The 23,590-nt window shown below is 44.1% G+C and overlaps 1 protein-coding gene across 12 annotated transcripts in view; it reads right to left on the bottom strand.

Annotated features, from left to right (window-relative positions):
• The window catches only part of DEPDC5 (DEP domain containing 5, GATOR1 subcomplex subunit), a 125,285-nt gene that overhangs the window by 24,368 nt on the left and 77,327 nt on the right, over window positions 1-23,590 (bottom strand). For 9 of the 12 annotated variants that reach the window (XM_072803357.1, XM_072803364.1, XM_072803356.1 and 6 more), the window contains 5 exons: window positions 22,406-22,625; window positions 20,970-21,103; window positions 14,916-15,024; window positions 11,913-11,978; window positions 392-546 (listed from right to left, as the gene is read on the bottom strand). In XM_072803357.1, the coding sequence (XP_072659458.1) occupies window positions 392-546; window positions 11,913-11,978; window positions 14,916-15,024; window positions 20,970-21,103; window positions 22,406-22,625 (684 nt within the window). The remainder of the gene's footprint in view (window positions 1-391; window positions 547-11,912; window positions 11,979-14,915; window positions 15,025-20,969; window positions 21,104-22,405; window positions 22,626-23,590) is intronic. The other 3 variants (XM_072803359.1, XM_072803360.1, XM_072803366.1) reach the window with 1 other exon arrangement.

Here is a 23,590-nt window from a genome sequence, read left to right as displayed (position 1 = left end):
TCGAGCACAACCAGCAACTTATCTGCTTTTCATTTCCTCAAGTGGCAGATATTGACTGCCTGCAATGATGTACCAGGCATCACGCCAGGTGCCATAATGAACAGGACAGACTGGGTCCAGGCCCCCTTCCCATAGCCCACTCCTGTACGATGCCTGACACTTTTCTGTGTCTCTGTGGGTACCTTTTAGCTGTTTGGTAAGGAAGGCAGGGCATAGATCCTTAGCCCCCATTAAACAGGTGCTGGTAAGACCTGACTGGCCTGGGCTTCTAGGCAGAACTCATGGCTGAGTCAGAACTTGGGCCCAGGACTCTGGACTCCCCAGGCTCCATAGCCTTTGGCCAGACCATCCCCACTGCCAGAAGTATGAGTTTGGGCATTCTGAATCTCACCTGCTATCACTGGAGTTTGCAGAGGGGAAGCTCTGTTCCCCTGAGTTCTGGGAGTTCCCAAAGGCCTGGCTGTTGCCTCTGTCCACAGACTGGCCTGTGCTTACCCCTAAACTGGTGCTGTCTAACACCGGGGTGGCCGTCTGGTCCAAAGACACCTGTAGAAAATTTGAAAATGAACAAAGCAACAAAATTCTTTAAGGCTATTTACATATGTGGTCCTTCCCATACCTCTTTCCTTCCCAGTCCCCAGTGGTCCCTGGTAGAAGAGCTAAAGGAGTCCAGCCCAGTCTCGTGCAGAGTGCCTTCCATCAGAGCAATGGGAATTCCTGAACCCCACACCAAGGCTGACAGGAATCCATCGTTCACAGTGAATCCCCAGAACCAAAGAAATGGCTCCAGCCCCTGACTCAAACCACAGATATACACTAAAGAAGAATCTCCACTGAAACGGTAAGGAAGTCAGAAGCATTCCTGATATACACTACCACAGTGTATATCACAGATATACACCAAAGAAGAATCTCCACTGAAACAGTAAGGAAGTCAGAAGCATGAGACTGAGAAGTGGGAGAGAGAGAACACAATTAGAGACAAATGGATGAATATCCCAGCTAGTGCCCTCCCTTACCATGGTTCACCCTTTTCCATCCCAATCCTGCTTTCCCGTGTCTGTCAGCGGGACAATCAACCTTCTAAGCGCCCAGGCTCAATCTCAGGGGCATCTAATAGCTCCCTTCCTTCTCCAGCTTTACCTCTAAAGAGAGGCTTAGTCCTGTGACCTTGTCCCTGCTGACTCACATGTATCTCTAAGTCATGCCTGTTCTACCAGGGGAAGGTTCTAAGTCTCCTAATCAACTTCCTCAACTGTAGCCTCTCCCCTGGAGACCCCACCTGCCAGCCACCTCCATTTTCTTCCTCCTAAAAGACAGTTCTAATCCCATCACTCCATGACTCTGAAATCTTTCAGGTCTCCCCATGAGCTACCAAACTCACAGGGCCCTGTGGATCCAGCACAAACAGCCCTGACCTGTGATGGCCCTGCATGGCTTGCTATTCATCCACATATATATTTCTAGCCAAATCAAACCCCGTGTGTTTAATCCTGTGTGTTCTGCTGACCTGAGGTGCCCTTCCCTACAAGCACAGGCTAAAAACCTATCAGTCTTGATGGCCATTTCAAATGCTGCTCCCTCAGTAAAATGTTTTCTGACTCACTCCACTCCAGATCCCAAAGAAGAACCATCTCTCTCCCTCTCTCTCTCTCTCTCCCCCTCTCCTTTGGATCTCTATAACCCTCTTCTGGCAGCTGCCAAATTCTGCTTCATGTAATGGTTTTATATTGGTCTCATTCCTTTTAAACATCTTTGAGCATGGGAGTATGACCTATTTGCTTAGAAGGGCTGTACCCCATGGCAGATATCTGGAGAGAATAGCAAGCCTTCCAGAGCACTCCAGGAAAAATCTGACTCCTAGTCCCTCTCATATGGGGTTCTTGAATACTTCAGAATGGAGCTTTCTATAACCAAATATTTTGTTGGATGTTGTAAAAATCACTCCTTCTAAAATGGGGTTTCTCAGCCTTGGCACCATTGCCATTAGGGGCCAGATCAGTCTTTTGAGGGATGGAGCTGTGCCTTTTAAGATGTTGAGCAGCATCCCTGGCTTTCACCTACTAGATGCCAGTAACACCAGCCCCCATCACCACTCCCCATTCCCAGCTGTGACAATTAAAAATATCTCCAAATACAATCATATGTGCCCTGGGAGACAAAGTTGCCTCCAGTTCTAAAAGAACCATTCCCCTACATCAGGCTCAATGATTTGCAATAAAAGGACCACACAGACTTTGCTAGCACCATAAATACACAGAGAAGTACATCAAGAAGCAGCTTGCAATCACTAATCACCATCTGCCACTAACCAGCAAGACTTAGAAACAGGTACTACAAATTAAATGAAAAAGCTAACTGTGTGAGGGGGGTGGGGGGGCTAGATCCAGCTCTAGGTGCCACCTTCCAGACTCCTGTAGTGGGTAAACTCTCATCTATGGCACCTGAGATCTGCTCCACCAACCTAAGCTACCAGAAACGTATATGGTTCCTACAGCTTTATTTTAGCAGGTATGTGGTTAAGGAGTTATCCTCTAAATCAGAAATTGGCAAACATTTTTGGTAAAGGAGCAGAGGGTAATTATTTTAGGCTTTATGGGCTAGATGGCCCTGTTGAAACCACTCCACTCAGCATGAAGAACAGGAGTAGCAGACAATGGAAATGAATGGGCGTGGCCCTGTTGCAGTGAGAATTATCTACAAAAGTAGATGGTGGGTCAGATTTGCCCCATAGTTTCCTGATCCCCTGCTCTGTATCATACAATGTCCATCTCTCAAGAGACTGCTTAGATCTTAATACCACGAAAAGGTTATGTTTCTCCCTAGCAAATGGTTTGTCTTTATCTTATGACCACCTTGAATCCTAGAATAGAGGTTTCCCACTTTTCTTTGGCTCCCAGATATTTTGGGACTGAATTTAGCACAAAACTCTAGATGCTTTATAAGACCTCAGATGATGTTCTATCTTATGTTTTTCTTTTCCTGAATTTCCCCATTTAGTCACATTTTATTCTGGACGTTGCATTTGCTTCCATAATCCACCTGAAGTAACTTTTTGGAATAAATAGGAGGACAAAGAAAGCTGGATGGACAGAAGTGCAGTCTTTGAGCAGAAGCCTAGAAAAGGCAAGTGGAGGGAGGTGCTTGCTGTTGGGTACAACTCCATTTTTTTGTTGTTAAATTGTTTTAAAGTAATTCCTACACCTAAAGTGGGGCTCAAACTCACAACCCTGAGATCAAGAGATTCACATTCCATCGACTAAGCGAGCCAGAGGTCCTGGAGGCAACTCCATTTTAAGAACCTTGTACAATGGGACACCTGGGTGGCTCATTGATTGAGCATCTGCTTTGGCTCAGGTCATGATCCCAGGGTCCTGGGATCAAGTCCTGTATCAGGCTCCTCACAGGGAGCCTGCTTCTCCCTCTGCCTATGTCTTTGCCTCTCTCTGTGTCTTTCATGACAAATACATAAATTTTTTTTTTTTTTAAAAAAAGAACCTGTCCAAAACTCTCCCTACAGAGGTGGACACCCCTGCCTTCAAGAGTTGCAGTGAACGAACCAACGAAGTTTTGTGGAACCCATGTACCCCCTAGTATGATGTGATGAGAAGCATACTTCACCACTGAGGTATTCTTGTCAAAAACCCCTAACTCCACCATGAGAAAAACACCAAACCAGCCCAGATTCAGAGGCATTCTGCAGGATATCTAGCCAGGGCTCCTCAAGACTCTCTAAAGTCATTAAAAAACAAGGAAAGACAGAAATTGTCACAGACCAGAAGACACTAGGGAGACATGAAAACGAAATGCAACTTGGTGCCCTGGACTGGATCCTGGAACAGAAAAAGGACATTAATAGAAAAACTGGTGAAACCAAATAAAGTCTGGTATTTAGTTAATTAAACAACCAAGCCCTCAACAGTAACACCAATCCTGTCTCCTTCCTCTTTCCCATATGCTCAAAGCCACGGGACATAAGGGAGAGAGCCCCTCGAGGGATGACTTAGAGGTTAGCACCATCCACAACAGGCACCCCCAAGGACCCTCCAACTCATGTGCCTGTCAGCCCCACTGCCTTACACTGGAGTACCGGCAGCCACCAGGAAGCTGCCAAGTCTGCCAGTCCAACCCTACCAATATAACTTGAGGGTGGTAGACATAACATGTTACTTTGTCTTACCTGGAGACAAAATGGGCTAAGTGGCATTCCTGGTTTCCCCTCACCTGGCTCCGTTAGGGCATTTAGAGGCATCGTAAAGGGACTGGTGACAGAATTTCATATTCAGAGAAGTTTGGGAATAACTCTCAGCTCCATAACCAGGTTTTCCAAGGTTTATACTATCAGGGAAGGATGTAACATCTTTCCAAATCAAACCTCTTCCCACCGGCCCTCATGAAGCTTACCATCTGGGAGTGGGAAGGAAAAACAGACATGATACAAGGAATGTCCATATTAGGACAGCTCTATGCCCAGGAGAAGCTCGAGATGTGCGATCTCAATTGAACCACATTTTCTCCACAGTACAGCCTCCCTCTTCCATATGTCCATCCCAACCCCTGATTCTGAATGGTTATTTATATTTTCATATCTCAGCACCACTCTAAAAAAAGGAAGAAGTTATCAATAGACATATAATAAGATAAAATAAATAAATGAGAAAATCCAGGGAACAAGGATAGAAAAAAGTGAAAAAAAGAGTAAACAAGGGTAGGAAAAAATGTGAAATTCAGAGTCTCAATAAGTACTGTGCTGATATCGTTTTAAATATCTAGATCTTAAAATCTTAAAAAAAAAAAGGGGATCCCTGGGTGGCGCAGCGGTTTAGCGCCTGCCTTTGGCCCAGGGCGCGATCCTGGAGACCTGGGATCGAATCCCACGTCGGGCTCCCAGTGCATGGAGCCTGCTTCTCTCTCTGCCTGTGTCTCTGCCTCTCTCTCTCTCTCTCTGTGTGTGACTATCATAAATAAATAAAAATCTTAAAAAAAAAATCTTAAAAAAAAAAAAAAGGGATCCCTGGGTTGCGCAGCGGTTTAGCGCCTGCCTTTGGTCCAGGGCACGATCCTGGAGACCCCGGATCGAATCCCACATCGGGCTCCCGGTGCATGGAGCCTGCTTCTCCCTCTGCCTATGTCTCTGCCTCTCTCTCTCATAAATAAATAAAAATTAAAAAAAAAAAAAAAAAAAAAAAAAAAGGGCAGCCCGGGTGGCTCAGTAGTTTAGCGCTGCCTTCAGCCCAGGGCCTGATCCTGGAGACCTGGGATCGAGTCCCACATCAGGCTCCCTGCATGGAGCCTACTTCTCCCTCTGCCTGTGTCTGTCTGTGTCTCTCATGAATAAATAAAATCTTTAAAAATAAATAAAAAATGTCTAGACCTGTTCCAAGCAATACAGTAGCTACTAGCTATATGCAGCTATTCAAATAGAAGTTAATTAAAATAAAATGTATGGACAACTGGGTGGCTCAGCAGCTGAGCATCTGCCTTCGGCCCAGGGCATGATCCTGGAGTCTGGGATTGAGTCCCACATCAGGCTCCCTGTATGGAGCCTGCTTCTTCCTCTGCCTATGTCTCTCCCTCCCTCTCATGAATAAAATAAATAAAATCTTTAAAAAATTAAAAAAAAAACAAAGTGTAAAATTCAGGTCCTTAGTTGCACCAGCCTCTTATTAAATGCTCACTAACCAGGTGTGACTAGCCATCTGTGTTGGATAGCACACATACAGAGCATTTCCATCACTGCAACAAGTTCTACTGGACAACACTCTTCTAGAGCAAAGGTGGCAAACAAAAGTATGAAGAGGGACTGGTAGATATATATTGGCACAGCTGACTAAGTATTTAAAAAAAAAAAAAGGAAAGGCCACAGGCTGCTCCAAGGTCATGCGATTATCACTGGGAAGGAAGCAAGGCCCAGTTTCTAGCTTATTTTACAATATAAGACAGAAAACCAGTTTCTGTATGAAACTTCCTGATTTATAAATATTTCCAATCACTTCAAAAATTAAAAATGCATAGCAAGGCTGAACATGTTTTCAGGAGCTGGGAATGAAATGAATGTCCTGCAGGTAAAACTGTGCTCTTGGCAAAAGTCTTGCACATAGATTTCTGATAACAACCTGACTGAGGGTGGATGGTTTAGGTTAGAGCAATAGTTGATTAAGATGACCCTAGGTTTCTCTGGGGGGAAATGAGCCCTGGGGGACAGGAGTCTTTTGTTTACTCATGTCTCCAAAGACAGAAAACAGATCAAAGGGTAAAAAGCCCACACTGACTCTGATTTCCCAGGGTTCCGGTGAGCATGCTGAAAACTGCAGCCCTAACAACCGTGGCTTCAAAGTGCATTCTGCAAAAGCCTGGGGGCCTGTGGTAGCATCTCTGAGGCCATCACACCCTACACCTGCTGGGGGCTTGCAGCCTTCTCCAATCTCCCACATAATTAATGGTTCTATGTTTGTTGGGTTATAGTTCAGGGTCTGGTGTAAATTATCTATTGGGGGGATGCCTGGGTGGCTTATAGTTGAGCGTCTACCTTTGGCTTAGGGCGTGATCCGGGGTCTGGGGATGGAGTCTTGCATCGGGCTCCCTGTGAGGAGCCTGCTTCTCCCTTTGCTTATGTCTCTGTCTCTCTTTCTTTCTCATGAATAAATAAAATGTTAAAAAAATTATCCATTAGGAAAGAAAGGGTTCCTTTTTTTTTTTTTTTGTTCCATTGTTTAAATAAACATTTTTGTGTCTATCTCCCCATCAGTATGCCTAAGGCAGTACCTAATGAAGTCCTCCCAAGTGCCAGCCTAGGTGCTGAAGAATCAATACGCAGCTGCCCTGTGGGAGTTCATGGGCTTACAGTCTCATGAAAGCACTAATCAAATCCCAGTCATACAAACACAAAAGTAGAACTGGGAGAAGAGCTGAAAGGAGGGGCGCTGGAACTCTGTGAATCTAAGATGTAGGATTTGACTAGATGACTAAGTTAACCAGGCACGGGAACAATGTGTGCCAAGGCACTACAGCAGGAAACCTGGTGCCTATAGCAGTGTGGAGAAAAGCTCCTGTCACTGGGGTCCAAGAGTGAAGAAGAGAATGATAGAAGATGAGACTAGAAGAGGAGGGCGGGCCTTGATGACACGGGACCTTCCAGTTCGTCATAAGGATTTTGGCCTTTATCCTAAAGGAAAGAAAGCCACTTGTTATGGACTGAATGGATGCCCCTAAAATTCACATGTCGAAGCCCTAGTCACCAAGTGATTATATTTGGAGGTGGGGGCCTTTGAGAACTGATCAGTTTTAGATGAGGCCATGAGGGTGAGGCCATGGGATTAATGTCTTTGTAAGAAGAGAGACCAGAGCTCCGTATGTCTGCCACCTGAGGACACAGAAGACAGCCATCCGCAAGCCAGAAGAGGGCCCCTCATCAGGAACTCCATGTGCCAGCACCCTAATCTTGGACTTTTCAGCCTCTAGAACTGTAAGAAGTCAATGCCCTCATGAAGCCCCCAGTCTAGGGTGTTTTGTTTTGTTTTTTTAAAGATTTTATTTATTTATTCATGACATACACACACACACACACACACACACACACACACACAGAGGCAGAGACACAGAGGCAGAGACACAGGCAGAGGGAGAAGCAGGCTCCATGCAGGGAGCCTGACGTGGGACTTGAATCCAGGTCTCCAGGATCAGGCCCTGGGCTGAAGGTGGCGCTAAACCGCTGAGCCACCCGGGCTGCCCTAGGGTGTTTTATTATAGCAGCCCAAGCTAATACACTGTGGAAAGGTGAACCCTGGATGCAGGCTGCCAAAGGCCATTATGGAAGCAGAGATCATGATGAAGACTGCTTTAGGACCAAAGTGAGAAATGGTCACAGGGACCAGGGGTGGGGTGGTGGTGATGGAAGTGAAGAGAAGCAGGTGAGTCCTTGCTGGGCTGAGCCCCTGAGCCATGCCAGCTTGTGAGAGTCACTGGCTGGGGGTCAGGAGATGAGAGAGGGAAGAAAGCCTAACACCAGCTCAGGCCTCAGGTGGCAGGAGCCGGTCCCCTTGACCATGATATTCCTTCAAGCTCCAAACTGCAAACTAGAGGCATCAGGCTGACTTTTGAGGAAAATTTCATTACCAAGGGTTTCTCATGCCCTCCAAATTCTTGTGTCAGTTTGTGATGATAAAAATTGATTTCCAGAGAGCAGGGCACAGAGAGAACTGAGTAGCTCTGTTCTGGTTATCAGAATGACATGTTCATTATCATTAGGATGATGAATTGGTGGCACATGAAACTATTTTCCAAGACACTGCCCTGTTACCTGGAATCCTGTGTGCACTGCTGTCTGTTTTAATTTTACAGGCACTTCCTTCCCTGAGTAGAACCAGTCTGGGTGATGCCCTCCTCACCCTTGGCTAAAAGGAACTCCTTCTCAGGAGAAAGCTGTTGTGAGGGGCAAAAATCACCTTTGCGACTCAGTCAGGGCCGGAGGACTTAACTTTGCAAGGTCCAACAGGGTCATCACCGATTTTCAGAGACAAGAGGCATAGGAGAGGTCACCCAGGCCCAGTGCATTTTTATACACACACACACACACACACACTCTCTCTCTCTCTCTCTTCCCCTCTCTCTCATTCAGGGAAAACAGCTGACTGGCCCAATCAAGCTGGTTCACCACCTGGTACCCCCTAGCCCCTATTCTCCCCCCTCTTTTCCCCCACACAGGTACATGTATGGAGAATTTACTACATGCCAGGGTCTGAGCTAATCACACAGATGTTTCATCTCAGTTCCCTCTCACAGCAATCTGACAAAAAAAACACAATTAGCCCCATTCTACAGATGAGAAGTCCAAAGTTCAGGGAGGTTAGTGCAGTTGCTGAAAGGCTCACAACCAGTCTGACACCAGAGCCTCCACACTAACAGTCTTTTAACATGTAGCCCCATTCTGTTAAGAAGCTCATGACCCAGGGACGCCTGGGTGGCTCAGTGGTTGAGTGTCTGCCTTCAGCTCAGGTGGTGATGATGGGGCCCTGGGATCGAGTCCCCCATTAGGTTCCCCATGGGGAGCCTGCTTCTCCCTCTGCCCCCTTTCTCTCTATGTTGCTCATGAATAAATAAATAAAATCTTAAAAAAAAAAAAAAAGGGAGCTCATGACCCATTCTTTGTGCTTCCTAGTCTGGGAATTAGGGTGGAAAGCAGAGTCTGCAGGAATAGGGAGCAGGCTCTAATAATCAGATGTCTGAAATGGACACAGAAACCTGGCACGGTAGGGATCCTATCTTAATTCCAGCTAGTATCTAGCCACCACTTCCCATGCAACATGCAAGATTATTCCTGCCTCCTGCATTATTAGAAGTATGTTACTTAGTTTCCAAACATGTCTGGCTCTTTTAGTTACCTAGTTGTCCTTGACCCATTACTTAACTGCATGATGCACAGAAATATGCTCTATGGTATTTCATTCCCTTGAAGTCTGTTGAGAAATGCATTTTTTTTCTAATCCTCAAAACTACCCTACAAGGAAGATATTTTTATTTCCTTCAAATGAGGAAACTTCAGGAGGTTAATTAACATGCCTAAAGCAGCTCCCTGATATAGGGCTGAAAATGAAATCTGAAAGGAGCCCTCTGACTCCATCGTCCCATTCCACACACCATGCAGTGTGTTAGAAAACAAACACACACAAAACAAACACAGCAAATTCCATGTTATGTATATCTTAACACAACAATAATAAACAAAAACAAAGCATAATTTCATTTTGTGTAAGTACAGAGGATCCCTTTATATGAGCAGAGAAAATTTTTTGATTTATGTGTAAGCTTAACAATACTCTTGGTAGGTAATATAAACTTTGTGTGCCTCTCCTAACAGCTCATTTTTACATGTGATTTCCAATTGTGGGAACTTGTCCACTTTTGTTCCACCTGAAGCTATGTGGACTACTATTTAATTACGGGATTTATAAAACAATTATCTTATGGCTCTGCTAATTTTTCTTATGTTAAATTCTTTTTTTAAAAAAAAGATTTTTATTTATTTATTTATTTATTTATTTACTTACTTACTTACTTACTTACTTATTTGAGACACACACGGGGGGGGGGGGGGGCGCAGAGACACAGGCAGAGGGAGAAGCAGACTCCATGCAGGGAGCCTGATGCAGGACTCGATCCCAGGACTCCAGGATCACACCCTGGGCCAAAGGCAGGCGCTAAACTGCTGAGCCACCCAGGGATTCTTCTTATGTTAAATTATAATCCAAGTCCAAAACTTTTTACAAGAGAGTTTCTTATTAGAAAGTAAAAGGTTAGGGACGCCTGGGTGGCTCAGTGGTTAAGCATGTCTGCCTTAGACTCAGGGCGTGATCCTGGAGTTCCGGGATTGAATCCCACATCGGGATCCCTGCATGGATCCTGCTTCTTCCTCTGCCAATGTCTCTACCTCTCTGTGTGTGTGTGTCTCTCATGAATAAATAAATACAATCTTAAGAAATAAAAAAGAATCTTAAAAAAAAAGTAAAAGGTTAAAAAGTCTACCGTAAGTTTGTTTTAAACCAAAAATGCAGCATGTCTCCCACGCTCAGAGATCAGAGATTCTTGGATTAGACCTCAGAGATCCTACAGAGATTTGCCCAGGGTCACACAGCTCACTGGGAAAAGGCAAGTACAGACCTCTGAAGACCTGCACAGACAGGCACAGCACCATCGGACCTCTTAAGAAAGGGAAGACTCCAAGACTCAACACCCCCTTTGCCTCCAGGCATGGTGTGCTAAATGGTGCAGGGGCTCAGCCACTTATGATTTGTGTGCCTTTGACCACATCTAAGCCTCAGTTTCTTCACTTGGAAAATGGGGTAATAACACCTACACTTCATAGACTGTTGTGAAGACTGTGTGCAAAGCCTTTTGCACAGTAAGTGGCAGAGTGAGGACTCAATCAATGTTGGTTTTCTCACTTTTGCCAAATAGAGATTCCTTAACCTTTTGCCCTTGAACCTCCCAAGTTCTGTCCACCTTAGTCCGCCTGACTCTGCATTAACCTTAACTCCTTAAAATCTCTGTAACTAAGTTAACTTCATATATTTAGAGGCCTCGATAAAGGGCAAGGATTCCAGTTTCTCTTTCCCTAGGACCTATCAGAATTACTGAATTGGAGAAGCCAGTTACTGAGCAGGGGTCATGAGTCAAGGCTTTTGGTCCTGGATTTAAATCCCAGCTCTACCCTGCACAGTGTAAAGCAGAACTTCTTTGTCCTCCAATTTCTCCAAGTGTCAACTTGGGATAAATTAACTCATAGGCCACATAGTAAGGATGAAATGAGAGAATACTACATGTTTGGCATAGAGCTACTGAAGACTAGGTTTGGAAGGCCTGTGGAAGCCTCTAGTCTGAACCTTTTATTTGACAAATGAGTTAAGGAAAGTCCAGAGGTGAGGTGAGCTGCCCACAGTCATCTACCATTAGCCTACAACAAAGCATATGCCTATTAATAAGTGTTTGCTGTTTGCACCACTTCCTGCCACACTGCTATGAATATATGAGGTTGTACTGAGAAGAAAAAAGTTAAGTGTTCAGTCCTTAAGAAAGCTATTTCATGTTGCTTATATTATATGGACAGAACATCTAACAGGGAAGATGCTGCTGATGTGGCAGATATCAGTGGCAACTACGTGGAACAGACAGGTAGACTTAGGAAACACGTGCGTCAATGCTGACGTAATCATCTGCTCTCCTGCATTAATCATTCGCGTCCCCCACTGCCACCACCAACCCCATGGTAGGGAATGCACACCTCTGAGACCAAATTCAATTTCAGCTGCCCTTCAAACTCAATTTCAGCCCCATTCCATCTGTTCAGAGCCAAGCAGAAGGCTTCTGCTGATGAGGCAGGCATGCGTGGGCTGCAAAGCCCTCTGAGTTTGACTGACCTGTGGGTAGAAGGCGGATGACGCTGTGCGAGGGCTGCGGACAAACTCCATAAAGAAGGCCCCGTCCTGAAGTCAGAGGAGGAGGAAGCAGCGGTGGCAGCAGCAGCAAATGCAAAGGAGCGAAGGGACGAATGTGGACCCATGGTGAATCATTGGGAAGGAGAGGGGTATGAAAGAAAAAAATAAAAAATAAAAACAAGGAGGGAAGGAGAGAAATAAGGGCATGGGAGGGGAATGGAGGGATAAAAGAAAGAAAGAAAGAGAAAGAGAGAGAGACATCCACCCAGAAAGACTGTATCCAAATGCAAAGCATTAGCAGGAACTCACACCTTCCTGGGCAGAACGTCTCATTTGTGTGGGAGCAAGCACAGGGACAGAAGGTGTGTCCAAGCTCCCTCAGGGCTCATCAGAGCCTGGCTTGGATATTGCACCCTCCCACATAGCTCTGAACTTTATTCAGACCTATGTCAAGGGAGAGGAAAAGGCCACAAAGCCGCTTGGTGGGGATGCTGGGGGAAAGCCTTCAGGGGTCACTTCCTGGCCTCCCGCCTGGCTGGGTGACCAGCACCCCTCTTGGAGAGATACAGAAGTTTGAGGTTTTCAGTTCTGCCTGTTAATAAATATGGCAGCCAGATGGGAGAAGAGGATTCACTGCAGGAAAAGTTGGTGCTTAATTTTTTAAGCAAACAGGGGATCCAGAAGCAGCAATACCTTCTCCTCCACTGGTTGTATAACAAAATAACCAAGAAGTTGAGATATATATAGTGTCAGAAACATATGCACTCATGGGGTAGGGGTGGGGAGATCTCAAACTGCCTTCATCTCTGAACCCTATGCTTTTTTTTTTTTTAATTTTTTTTTTCTGAACCTTATTCTTGTGGAATATAAGCTGTCATGTATTTGAAACAAAAATGACACAGAGGACTTTCGTGAAGACCCTTCCTTTCTCATCTTTCTTAAGAAGTAACCTCTTGTCCCTTCAAAATATTTTTACTTTTTATGCATTATCACTGAAATTTGGAAATGGCACTTGATACATCTGCAGGTCTGCTTTCTTACAACTTTTCTTCAATTCTCAAAGTAGAATCATTGAAATATGTGGGTGTCCATTTTATCAATACTGCTGCCATTTCCCATCAACCACTTCAAATTTAAGTAACAAACCATGGATACATGTGGCTCTGGAGATGCAATTTCAGGGATCCCTCTCCACATCCAACACAAGACGCTGACTGAAGACTGCTGGCATTTCTGAGTATGGCACCCACAGGTCTTCCCTTGGGCCATCTCATAAAATCTTTGCTTCTCTCAACTTACTTGGGGATCTACATCTACTACAAATGATAACCATCCATGTAGATTTTGGTGTTAAGTTGGAAAATGAGAATGTTCCAAAGGGCAATCTACTATTTGGCCATTGGTGCATTTTAACCTTAGTGCTTGTGGTTCCGTAAGTTCTCAGTACTGTTCCAGGCATTGGTTTTAATTCTCAAAGATGGCAATAAGTATGGGTAACAGCTAGTGGGCTACACACAGGGTGTTTATGTACTCTCATTGTTTCATCTGTGTCCCGTCTCTGCTAGAACATATAGAAGCAGAGGTGCTAACCACTGCTGAGATTTATATAAATGTGAAAAGATTCTTCCTTGACTGACAGATCATTCTTTATGTAGACTATCCTTGGGACTGTACCTAAAGTCATTTCCCAGGGCTGGGTGAGCAAACTGCAACCTGCAGGCCAAATCTGGCTACTGGTTTATTGTAGTCTGTGAGCTAAGGATGGTTTTTACAATTTAAAATGGATGTACAAGTATTTATGTTTAAAAAAAAAAAAGTGCCTACATAATAGCCTTGATCTTGCCTCTTGGCTAACAAAGTCTAAAATATTTATTTAGGTCTGCCAACTTCTAATTTATAGAATACATAAGCTGCCTACAGCCTCAGTTGACACTCTTTCTCAGATTTTAATCCCTGCATCCTCATGGGATAAATTTATCCTGAAGATATAATAAGAGATATATTTAAATAATTATGTGCAAGGATGTTTGCTGTATTATTTATAATTGTGATATAGTGTAGAATAACTGTAAAAACTGTAAAAACTATCCCATAAGTAAAAACTTATGGGATAATTACCCAAAATTCTTTTTAAAAATCAGAAATCTACATTCTTAACAAAAAAGTAAGTCATAAATGAAGGTCTATCCATATGATGAAATATGTATTTTTTTAAAATCATGTTTTTGAAAAATACTTGACTAGAAAATTTTCAAGATATGGAAGTGAAATAAACAAATACATAGATAAGACCGACAAGTATACAAATTGGCCAGTTTTGAAAAATAAAATACATCTACTGAATCTCTTCCATCTCCTAGCAATAAAGACCAGATAAGAGAATGCACAGTAGCTCACCCTCCCATACCAGAATGATCTCACATTCTGAATTTCCCTGAATAAGTAGATAGAGCCATGTTTATTGGTCTTAAAGGATACAAAAAGCATGACCTATGGAGGTTTTGGCCCCTTTACTGTACTTGCTATTCCATACAGAGGCCTCAGGCTTTGATCTTTTCCCCCACAGGATGCTTCCATTTGATTACATTTCTCAGTAGTTTAAGCAAACTCATGGGAATTTCTTTATCAAAGAGTGAGTTCTCTTAGGAGCTGCCCCAGTAGCTTTCTACCACCCATCTAGGAGAGCCAAAGATGAGGCTGAAGGAAAACCAGATGGCCAATTTCACAGCTTGAGCCAGATCTTGGGACTTGACCAATATAGTTTAATTTGACTATGTTGCATCTGCATTTATCTAGCAGTTAACTTCCTTAAAACTGCAAGCAGAAACTACTTCTATAGAAATCATAATGCTTAAGAGGGCTCAGGGTAGAATTCATGAAATCCTCAGCACACTCATCCCTAGATTAGAACGGCTATTCATTTTCCCCTCCACATTGGGTCCCTGAGAGCACCAGGCAGCTTTCTGCTGGAGTGGCTCCCTTTACCTTTCGTGGGCTGTCCACGTAGGTGGGAGTCATGGCAACGCTGCTGCTCTCAGCTGGCTGGGAGGCGCTCTTGCCACCGTGCACAGCTGCCTGCTGTTCTCCTAGGCACCTGAAAGATGGAAAAACACAGGTCTGTAGCTTGCTGAAAGTCCCCTGGTAAAGGGCCCATGTTAGCCAAGATGAAATGAAGACAGTCCTGTTGTCACCTCTGAAACATACACTTCTGCTTTGTTTCTCCTTCAGGCCAACACAATACCCTTAATTACATTCATTGTCCTGAGCAATCACCAGTCCTCCCAAGATAAATAAGAAAAGAGCTCAATTTAAAAATCACTATGGCAGTACCTGATGATTTGAAAGGTTTTACTTTGAAAGGTCAAGTGACAAGGTTGGAGTGACTCCATCCATGAACGTCATTATTTTTTTAATCCTCTGGGAAGACTTGTTCTGTTTGTATTAAATATACCAGTAGAAGCATTCTGAAAATTAGCGCTGCATTAACATGTGGCATAAACTATATGTGGAATTGACTCTCCATACATTTTGAAGGTTTATATGTTAACTTTTCAAACGCACACATTTATATCCTCTCAGTCACACAAATCTGACACTCTTTCGTAATCCAAGAAAACTATGGTTTTCTTATATTTTATCCCATCTCAGTTCTAATGTACATAAAAGCATGTTTCCACGTTTATTTTCCTTTTACCTGTACTAAAGATATTTATGAGCTAGTATAACTTAAATGCTCCCCCAAATTAGGTTGCTTCAACACATCACTGAATTTTTATTTGGTAGATTCCAGAAGTCTCACATTATAATCTTAAATCTTCATTATTATTGCAACAAAGACTTCTTGTGGTGGACACTGTGAGGCACCACCCAGATACCTCTGCTGTGACCTTGCTGCCACAGTAGCTGGGCCTATTGCCCAGCAGGCTCTGCTGTCAGCCCCTTCAGGGACAGCCCCAAGTGCAGAGCAGCTTTGTTCAAGCTCTTGCTCCCCCTCCCCCACAGCTGCCCATGCACAAGGAATGATCAATGAAGGGATGTACAGGTCTGGCCATGTCGGTCCAACTGGGTTCATCTCTGAAGGCTGTTCTAGTTTTAGAGCTTGAATGAGGTGGCCCAAGGCTGTCATTGGGCCTGCACTGCACCTGGGCTTCTCCCTCTGTCCATTCTTGCTTCCTCCTCCTTCCTACACAAGCTGAGCCCAAGGACTCTCCTTAATAAACTCCATCTCTTGTCTGCCTCCCCCAAGAACCTAGTCTGTGTCACTTCTCTACTCTTAAATTCTGACATGTTTGTTACAGATTGTCAAGTAATCTTGTACCGGAGATTAAAAATCAGTTTCCATGGTAACATGTTATACTCTTTTTTTCCCCCTAGTTTTTATTATGGAAAAATTTCAAACACCGACAAAAGTAAAAAGGATAAGATAATGAATCCCTACAAATGCACTCCCCCAAAATTTCATGTTTCATCTATACCCCTTACCTACACATCCCAATTATTTTGAAGCAAAACTGATGCATATCATTTCACTCACAAGAACTTCAGCATGTACTGTATCCCCAAAAGAAAATAACTTGAATAAACATAACCAGGGATGCCTAGGTGGCTCAGCGGTTGAGTGTCCAACTTCGGCTCAGGTCGTGATCCTGGAGTCCTGGGATCAAGTCCCACATCGGGCTCCCTTCATGGAGCCTGCTTCTCCCTCTGCCGACGTCTCTGCCTCCCTCCCTCTCTCTCTCTCTCTCTGCCTCTCATGAATAAATAAAACAAAATCTTTAAAAAAGAAAAGAAAAAACATAACCACAATTCCAATATACTTAAAAATGTTCTAATATCAAATATTTCCTCAACTGTCTCCCCAAAATTATTTGTATAGTTTGTTCAAAACAGGTTTCAATGAAGGTTCCTACGTTGCAGTAAGTTAATGTCTCTCAGCTCTCTTTTCAGCCATAAGTTCTTCTTCATTTCTCTTTATCTTTACAATTTATTTGTCAAAGAAATTAGCTCATTTGCCCTGTAAATTCAGAGTCTGGATGTGCTGATTTTCTCCCTTTACTGTTTATTGTGTTCCTCTGTGCCTTGTACTTCCTGGGAACTGGAAGTTATATCTAATGGCTTAAGCAGATTCAGGTTCAATTTTAGGCAAGAACTCTTCTTCTTAAGTGGTGTTGTATATTTCTATCTGGAGGCCTATAAGGTCTGGTGGTCTCTCTCTGTGATATTAGTCACCGCTGGTTATCTCTGTGAAATCTACAAGTTCATTAAAGATCAAACATGGTAACAGTCTATCATTCCTTCTATACCTAGTAGCTGCAGTGCTGAAAAAAGACAAACTGCCCTACCCCAATTACTTGGTTACTCTGAGGTGTAATTCATATAGGAAAAGCAGAACAAATGCTCAATTCTTTCCCATGTCCCTACACCACACTGTCTCTATCACATCGAAATGTATTTTCCTCTGAGCCTCATCCGCAAAACGCACACTGTGACATTCTCTTGTACTTCTCCGAGGCTGCGGGGACAGGAAGCCCTGGTTACCCCCAGTGTCAGATGCACATGACAATCCCCATTTACTGAGTTGCCTTGCTTGTGATAATCTGTGGACTAGGAACCAGGGATTCAGAGGCAAGTAAGACCCTGTCCTTGCCCTTGGAGGCTCCTTGTCTAATAGCTCAGAAGAAGGGGACCGGGCAGCCTGGGTGGCTCAGCGGTTTAGTGTTGCCTTCAGCCAAGGGCCTGATCCTAGAGACCCTGGATTGAGTCCCATGTCAGGCTCCCTGCATGGAGCCTGCTTCTCCCTCTCTCTCTCTGTCTCTCATTAATAAATAAATAAAATATTTAAAAAAATTTAGAAGAAGGGGACCTGCCAGAAAACCACCAGTTATATTATATACGTGTATATGTGAAAACATACACGGAGGCACACTGCCTTCTGCCGGAACCGGGTTGCCAGCCAAGCCTCCACAGAAGCAGTGACAACTGCCTTTTGGTGGTCTCTGCCCTGACTTGGCTGTCATCGGGTTATCTCATCTGTTTGGAGCAGCTGAGCCAGCACCGGCTGCCCCGGCTGGTCCCTGCCATGCAGACAATTGGCAGAAGGCAGAGACTACTGGGACCTCCCTTCCTCGAGAGCCTGACTAAACATACATGACTTCAGATACAGAATAGATGAGAACTAGAAGAAATTGACAGTTTATGGTAAGATGGCAGGACTACAGGTGAAATTTCAAAAATTCTTTTCCATATCACCATAGCATTATTTTTCATGATAAACAAAACTAGATCTGCCTGGTGCACCAAAAGCAAAAGAAAAGCACACAAATAAAAAACACTGTGTGAGCAAATATTATATAAAGGTCTGGCTCCCTCTGCTCTACCTCCTACATTGAGAAAACGTAGCAAGTCACCCAAGAGCACCCAAGAGAGTAAGGAGAGATTAAGTCTCAGGTCTTTCTGTCCTGCCTCCCTTTGGGGTTAGCTGAGAGTCTCTCCCTTTGCCTGGGGGGTGGGGGACACTACCACCCCAACTATCCTTCCTCTTCTAGTCTGAGCAGAAAGAGGCTCCTTGGAGCGTACTAAATGATGACTCACTGACAAATTAAAATAAGATCCCCCCACCCCCAGCTTCACACCCCTCCCAGCAACATATGTTCCTTGTTCTTTTTTCCAGCAGGAAAGATCTGTGATTAGTTACAGGGAGAACCTGCTGGGCTGAGATCTGGGCTCTTCTCTCAATCAGATGAAGGTAAGAGGACCTAGTGCCCTCAGTAAGGAGCCTAACCTACCTCTGCTCTCTTCCTCTCATTTGCCCCGCACCACCATAGTGTCCCCGCCAGGTTCCCTTCTCTTCCTGTGTGTCCCTTTCTTTCCATTCATTATCACCCTCTTTCTGCCTCTGTGGCCTCTTGCCTGACTAGTAAGAGCCTACCAAGGGTCTCCACCTCTTAAGGCCCATCTTCCGGGCCTTCCTGTACATGGGGCTCATCTCCAGAAACACTTCTTGCCAAAGACACTGACTGGGTATTTCATGATATTAAGAAATGGCTGTAACCCTTTAGATAAATGACAGTATTAGGACTTTTTTTTAAAGGAGTACTTCTCGGGATGCCTTGGTGGTTCAGTGGTTGGGCATCTGCCTTTGACTCAGGGTGTGATCCTGGAGTCCCACGATCGAGTTCCACATCGGGCTTCCTGCCTGGAGCCTGCCTCTCTTTCTGTCTCTCATGAATAAATAAATAAAATCTTAAAAAAAAATAAAATAAAGGGGTACTTCTCTTTCAGTGATACATACTGAAATATAGATGAAGAGATATGATGCTGAAATTTAATAAGGAATAAAAAGGAAGGTGAGAGCAAGTGGGATATGAATGAAATAAGATTGGCCATAAGTTGATGATCATCGAAGCTGCATGATAAGTAACAGGGATTTATTCTCCTAGTTAACTTTAGCTGTTTTGAAATTTTCCATTAAAAAAAAAAAAAAAAAGAAACTTGCAAAGGATCTCTCTTCCAGTGAGAACATAAAAGGACAGCTTAGCATCCAGCTTTCCACCTGTCTTGAGTATGCCTCAAGCTCATTTGATGTTACTTTTGGAAAGCCTGATGCACACAGGTTCCTGCTGGGCACGACACAACCTCTCACACCAGACAGACAAGGTCTAACCTCCCCTAACATCTGTACAGGGACTCTTCCTCTGTCATTTCATGACTATTTATTGTGCACATCCTATGTGCCAAGCACAACACACAGCCTCTGTCCTCAGAAAACAGGCAGGTCCAGGGAATGTGAGTAAATCTTGGTAAAATTCTGGTAAGGGCTCTAACGGATGTTGGCCAAGAATGCTAGGAAGCAGAATCTGAGTTGGCTGGGAGGATGAAGGGGCAGTGAAGGCTCCCAGAGTGGGTGCCACCTGTACATAAAGTTATTTCTTCCTCTTGCCCAAGTGCCTTCTTGCCCCCACCCCTCTGTATAGATGCTTCCTTTCCTGTGAGGCCAACTCAAATCCTACCTCCTGGGATGCTGTCACTGCTCTCCCAGGCAAGACATGACCCCGCCAGTGTCCTGGGAAATGGAGCACTTAACTGTTTATGAAGGGACCACACAAATGCCGAGAAGCTGGCCAGGTCACATGCAAGTCCAGGACCAGAGGGTATGCTGGTTCTCTGATAAACCAGAAAGTATATGCCCATTCTAAAGTACCAGCCCTCACCTGGCTGGGTATGCATGTGGACCCAGTACTATAACTGAGGCTATTCTATTTCTAGAAAGGCTGGATTTTTATCTATTATCTATAATATGGTGTTATGTTGTATTATCTGTAATATATTATTTTATGTATGATATATACCATGTTGTGTATACTATACAGTTTCTCACATACAAATTCATATAAAATCCCAATTTGCATTTGAAATCTTCAAACTAAAAAAATATGGCTCAGATATTTTAAAAATATTTTGTGTCTTTAGGGCACTGAAACTATTTTGTAATGGTAGCTACATGTCACTATAAATTTGTCTGAAACCCACAGAATGTACAACACCACATCTAGTTTGTAATGTAAACTAGAGACACTGGGTGATGGTGATTTGTCACTGCAGCTTCATCAGTTATAACAAATGTCCCACTCTGGTGGGGATGTTGACAATGGAGGATGCCATGCAGGTATGGAGACAGGATATATGGGAAATCTGTTCCTTCCACTCAAGTTTGCTTTGAACCCGCAACTGCTCTAAAAAATAAAATTATTAAAAAAACCAAATAAACAAACAAAGAAACCCCACTATGTGGGCCAAAGCAAATGTATCCGTAGTTCAAATTAAACCCCAGACTGCAAGTTTATAATTTCTGGCATATTTCATGTTATTTGGCAATTACTGGGTATTAACCCAGCTTTCTGCTCATGTATACATACATCTTCTTAATTTCAGACTCCTTGCAGACAGAAATCATACTTCACCCCCACTCACAAGGTGAGGCACTGAAAACCTTTGTAGCCGGTGGGGTGGGGATGAGTCTTTCCCCAAGCAGGCACTTACTTCTGACTGGCCTCCATCTCCAACAGGGCGGACAGAGCTGAGGTTCCCTTCTTCCCAACTGGGGGGCCGGTCGACTCAAGGGAGTGTGTGGCAATGGGCCCAGTCATCTGCAAACCTTTCATGGCGGTCCCTTTCTAAAGCAGAGAAAAGGAGACAAGGCCATCAGCCCAAGTGGGCTCCCTCAGAGCATGCCTGCTGCATCTGTTGTGCTTCAGGCTCTGGAAATCCAATTCAGTGAGGCAAGCAACATGGGCTCCTTTTATTTGGTAAATCCTGAAAACTGCTTTTTGCTTGAACTGAAGGTTTGAATGCCTGTTGACTCAAAAGTGCCTCTTTGAGGTGGATTCCACAGATCATTCCACTCTACCATGGATCTAGGAAGTAAATAATGTTTTACCTAAGTCATGGAAGAAGAAACTGAGTCCCAGAGAAATTAAGTGACTTATCCCAAATCTCACTGAAGCTGGAGGTCAAGTTCTAATCATCTGGTTTCAAGACCAAAGCTCTTTCCACCATGCAAGGTCTTTTGGAAATGTTTCTTTTTTTTCTTTCTTCCCTTTTTTTTTTTTTTTTTTTTTTTGAGATGTTTTTAATCATCAGCAAAGTTATGTACAAAGGGTAGCCAGTGTGCAGGGAAGAATGCTGAACTTGGGGTTAAAAAATCAGTTGGTGATGCAATACTATTCACACTGAAAAGGAATTTCAGACTTGGATGAATCCCAGAGGCATTATACTGAATGAAAGAAGGCAATTTCTCAAAAGATTACATTATATGTTTCTGTGCACATGACTTTTGGAAAAGACAACAGTATAGTGACAGAGAACAGACCAGTGGCTGCCAGGGGTTACAGATGGGGGCAAAGGTGACTATAAAGGGTAGCATAAGGGGTTTTGGGGGAGTAATGGAAATACTCTACATCCTGATGATAGCTATAGTGGTTACATGAATCTACACATCTGTTAAAATTCATAGAACTGTACATACACATGCCCAGAATTCCAGACCTGTCCTTTATTAGATGGGTGTCCTCAGACATATCCCAACCCCATGATCCTCAGTGTCCTCACTGGGTAGTATGTGAATGAATGCCCATGGTACTGGAAACTCTAAAAGTGATATAAGAGTAGGCAAGTATTGCTGCTGTTACCCTCAAGTGACTTTTGCTCAGTAACCCAGGAGAAGCAGCTGGCTTGACATGGTGTCTCACCTGGGAAGAACATGAAGGAGCTATGTGTCCTCAGGTGCCACACAACACTGCCCACTGGCTGCCTGGTGACCCTATCCCTCCTTCCCTCACCCTTCACTGGAGGAAAACACACTGTTTTGGATTTAAGAGAAATGGTGGACACTTGTAGAGTAAATAAACTGGCCAGAAAGAGGGCCCCGAGACAGGAAGAGACCAAGCCCAGACCCCAAGGGGCCCATAGAGCCCTACCCGCATCATGCGATCTGAGCGATGTCGCCTGCGGATCCGGTTCAAACCCTCCACGAAGCGGATAAAACCATCCAAGAGCTGCCATTCCTCCTCGTCTGCCCGAGGCCTGTCCCCATAGATGTCGCAGTGGGCCTCCCCTTCTGTGATGCGCTTAGTGGCAGTGACACAGGCTGGCAGCAGCAGGAAGCGGGTCCTCCAGAACTTCAGAGACTCAATTAAGCTGTGAAGGGCCAAAGGGAGAAAAGAGGTGATGGTTAGCACAAGCAGATAATAAAAGCACTCCCGGGGCACCTGGGTGGGTCAGTGGGTTGAGTGTCTGACTCTTGGTTTCAACTCAGATCATGAGATTGAGCCCTATGTTGGCTTCTGTGTTCAGTATGGAGTTAATTTCTCTCCCTCTCCCTCTGTCCCTCCTCTCAACTCACACATGCCCCCCCCCCAAATAAATAAATAAATCTTAAAAAAAAAAAAAAAAAAGTATCTGCAATGAAGGTTCCATTTCAACCCTGTCTTTGGAATTGGTATGTGAGGGCCATCTCCCCTTGAGTATGTTCATCTGATGCCACATCTCATGGCTTCATTTGAAACACAAGATCTAGAAGAAGACCACAAAAGGTGCTTTTAATTTCCATCCCAGAGATGTCAGGATGCTTCTGTGCACCCAGACCCAGTGGGGTTGTGGCTTTTTATCATCACAATCATAAATCACAATCACAGAAATTAAAAATAAAATGAGACACCACAGGTAGTCAAGAAAAAGGTTAAGAACATGATCTAGGGATCCCTGGGTGGCGCAGCGGTTTGGCGCCTGTCTTTGGCCCAGGGCGCGATCCTGGAGACCCGGGATCGAATCCCACATCGGGCTCCCGGTGCATGGAGCCTGCTTCTCCCTCTGCCTGTGTCTCTGCCTCTCTCTCTCTCACTGTGTGCCTATCATAAATAAATTAAAAAAAAAAAAAAAAAGAACATGATCTACACTGACATTCTATCAAAGAGCACTTCATCACTGAAGTTTCTGTCATCGTTTTGTGGCAAAACATGCATAACAAAATGTACCACTTTATTATTATTTTTTTTAATGATAGAGAGAGAGAGAGAGAGAGAGAGGCAGAGACATAGGCAGAGGGAGAAGCAGGCTCTACGCACCGGGAGCCCGATGTGGGATTCGATTCGATCCCGGGTCTC

Source organism: Canis lupus, chromosome 27, assembly GCF_048164855.1.
Source record: "Canis lupus baileyi chromosome 27, mCanLup2.hap1, whole genome shotgun sequence".
Taxonomy (NCBI): domain Eukaryota; kingdom Metazoa; phylum Chordata; class Mammalia; order Carnivora; family Canidae; genus Canis; species Canis lupus.
Note: the sequence above shows the minus strand (reverse complement) of the source record. Positions and strands in the feature narration are given on the sequence as shown.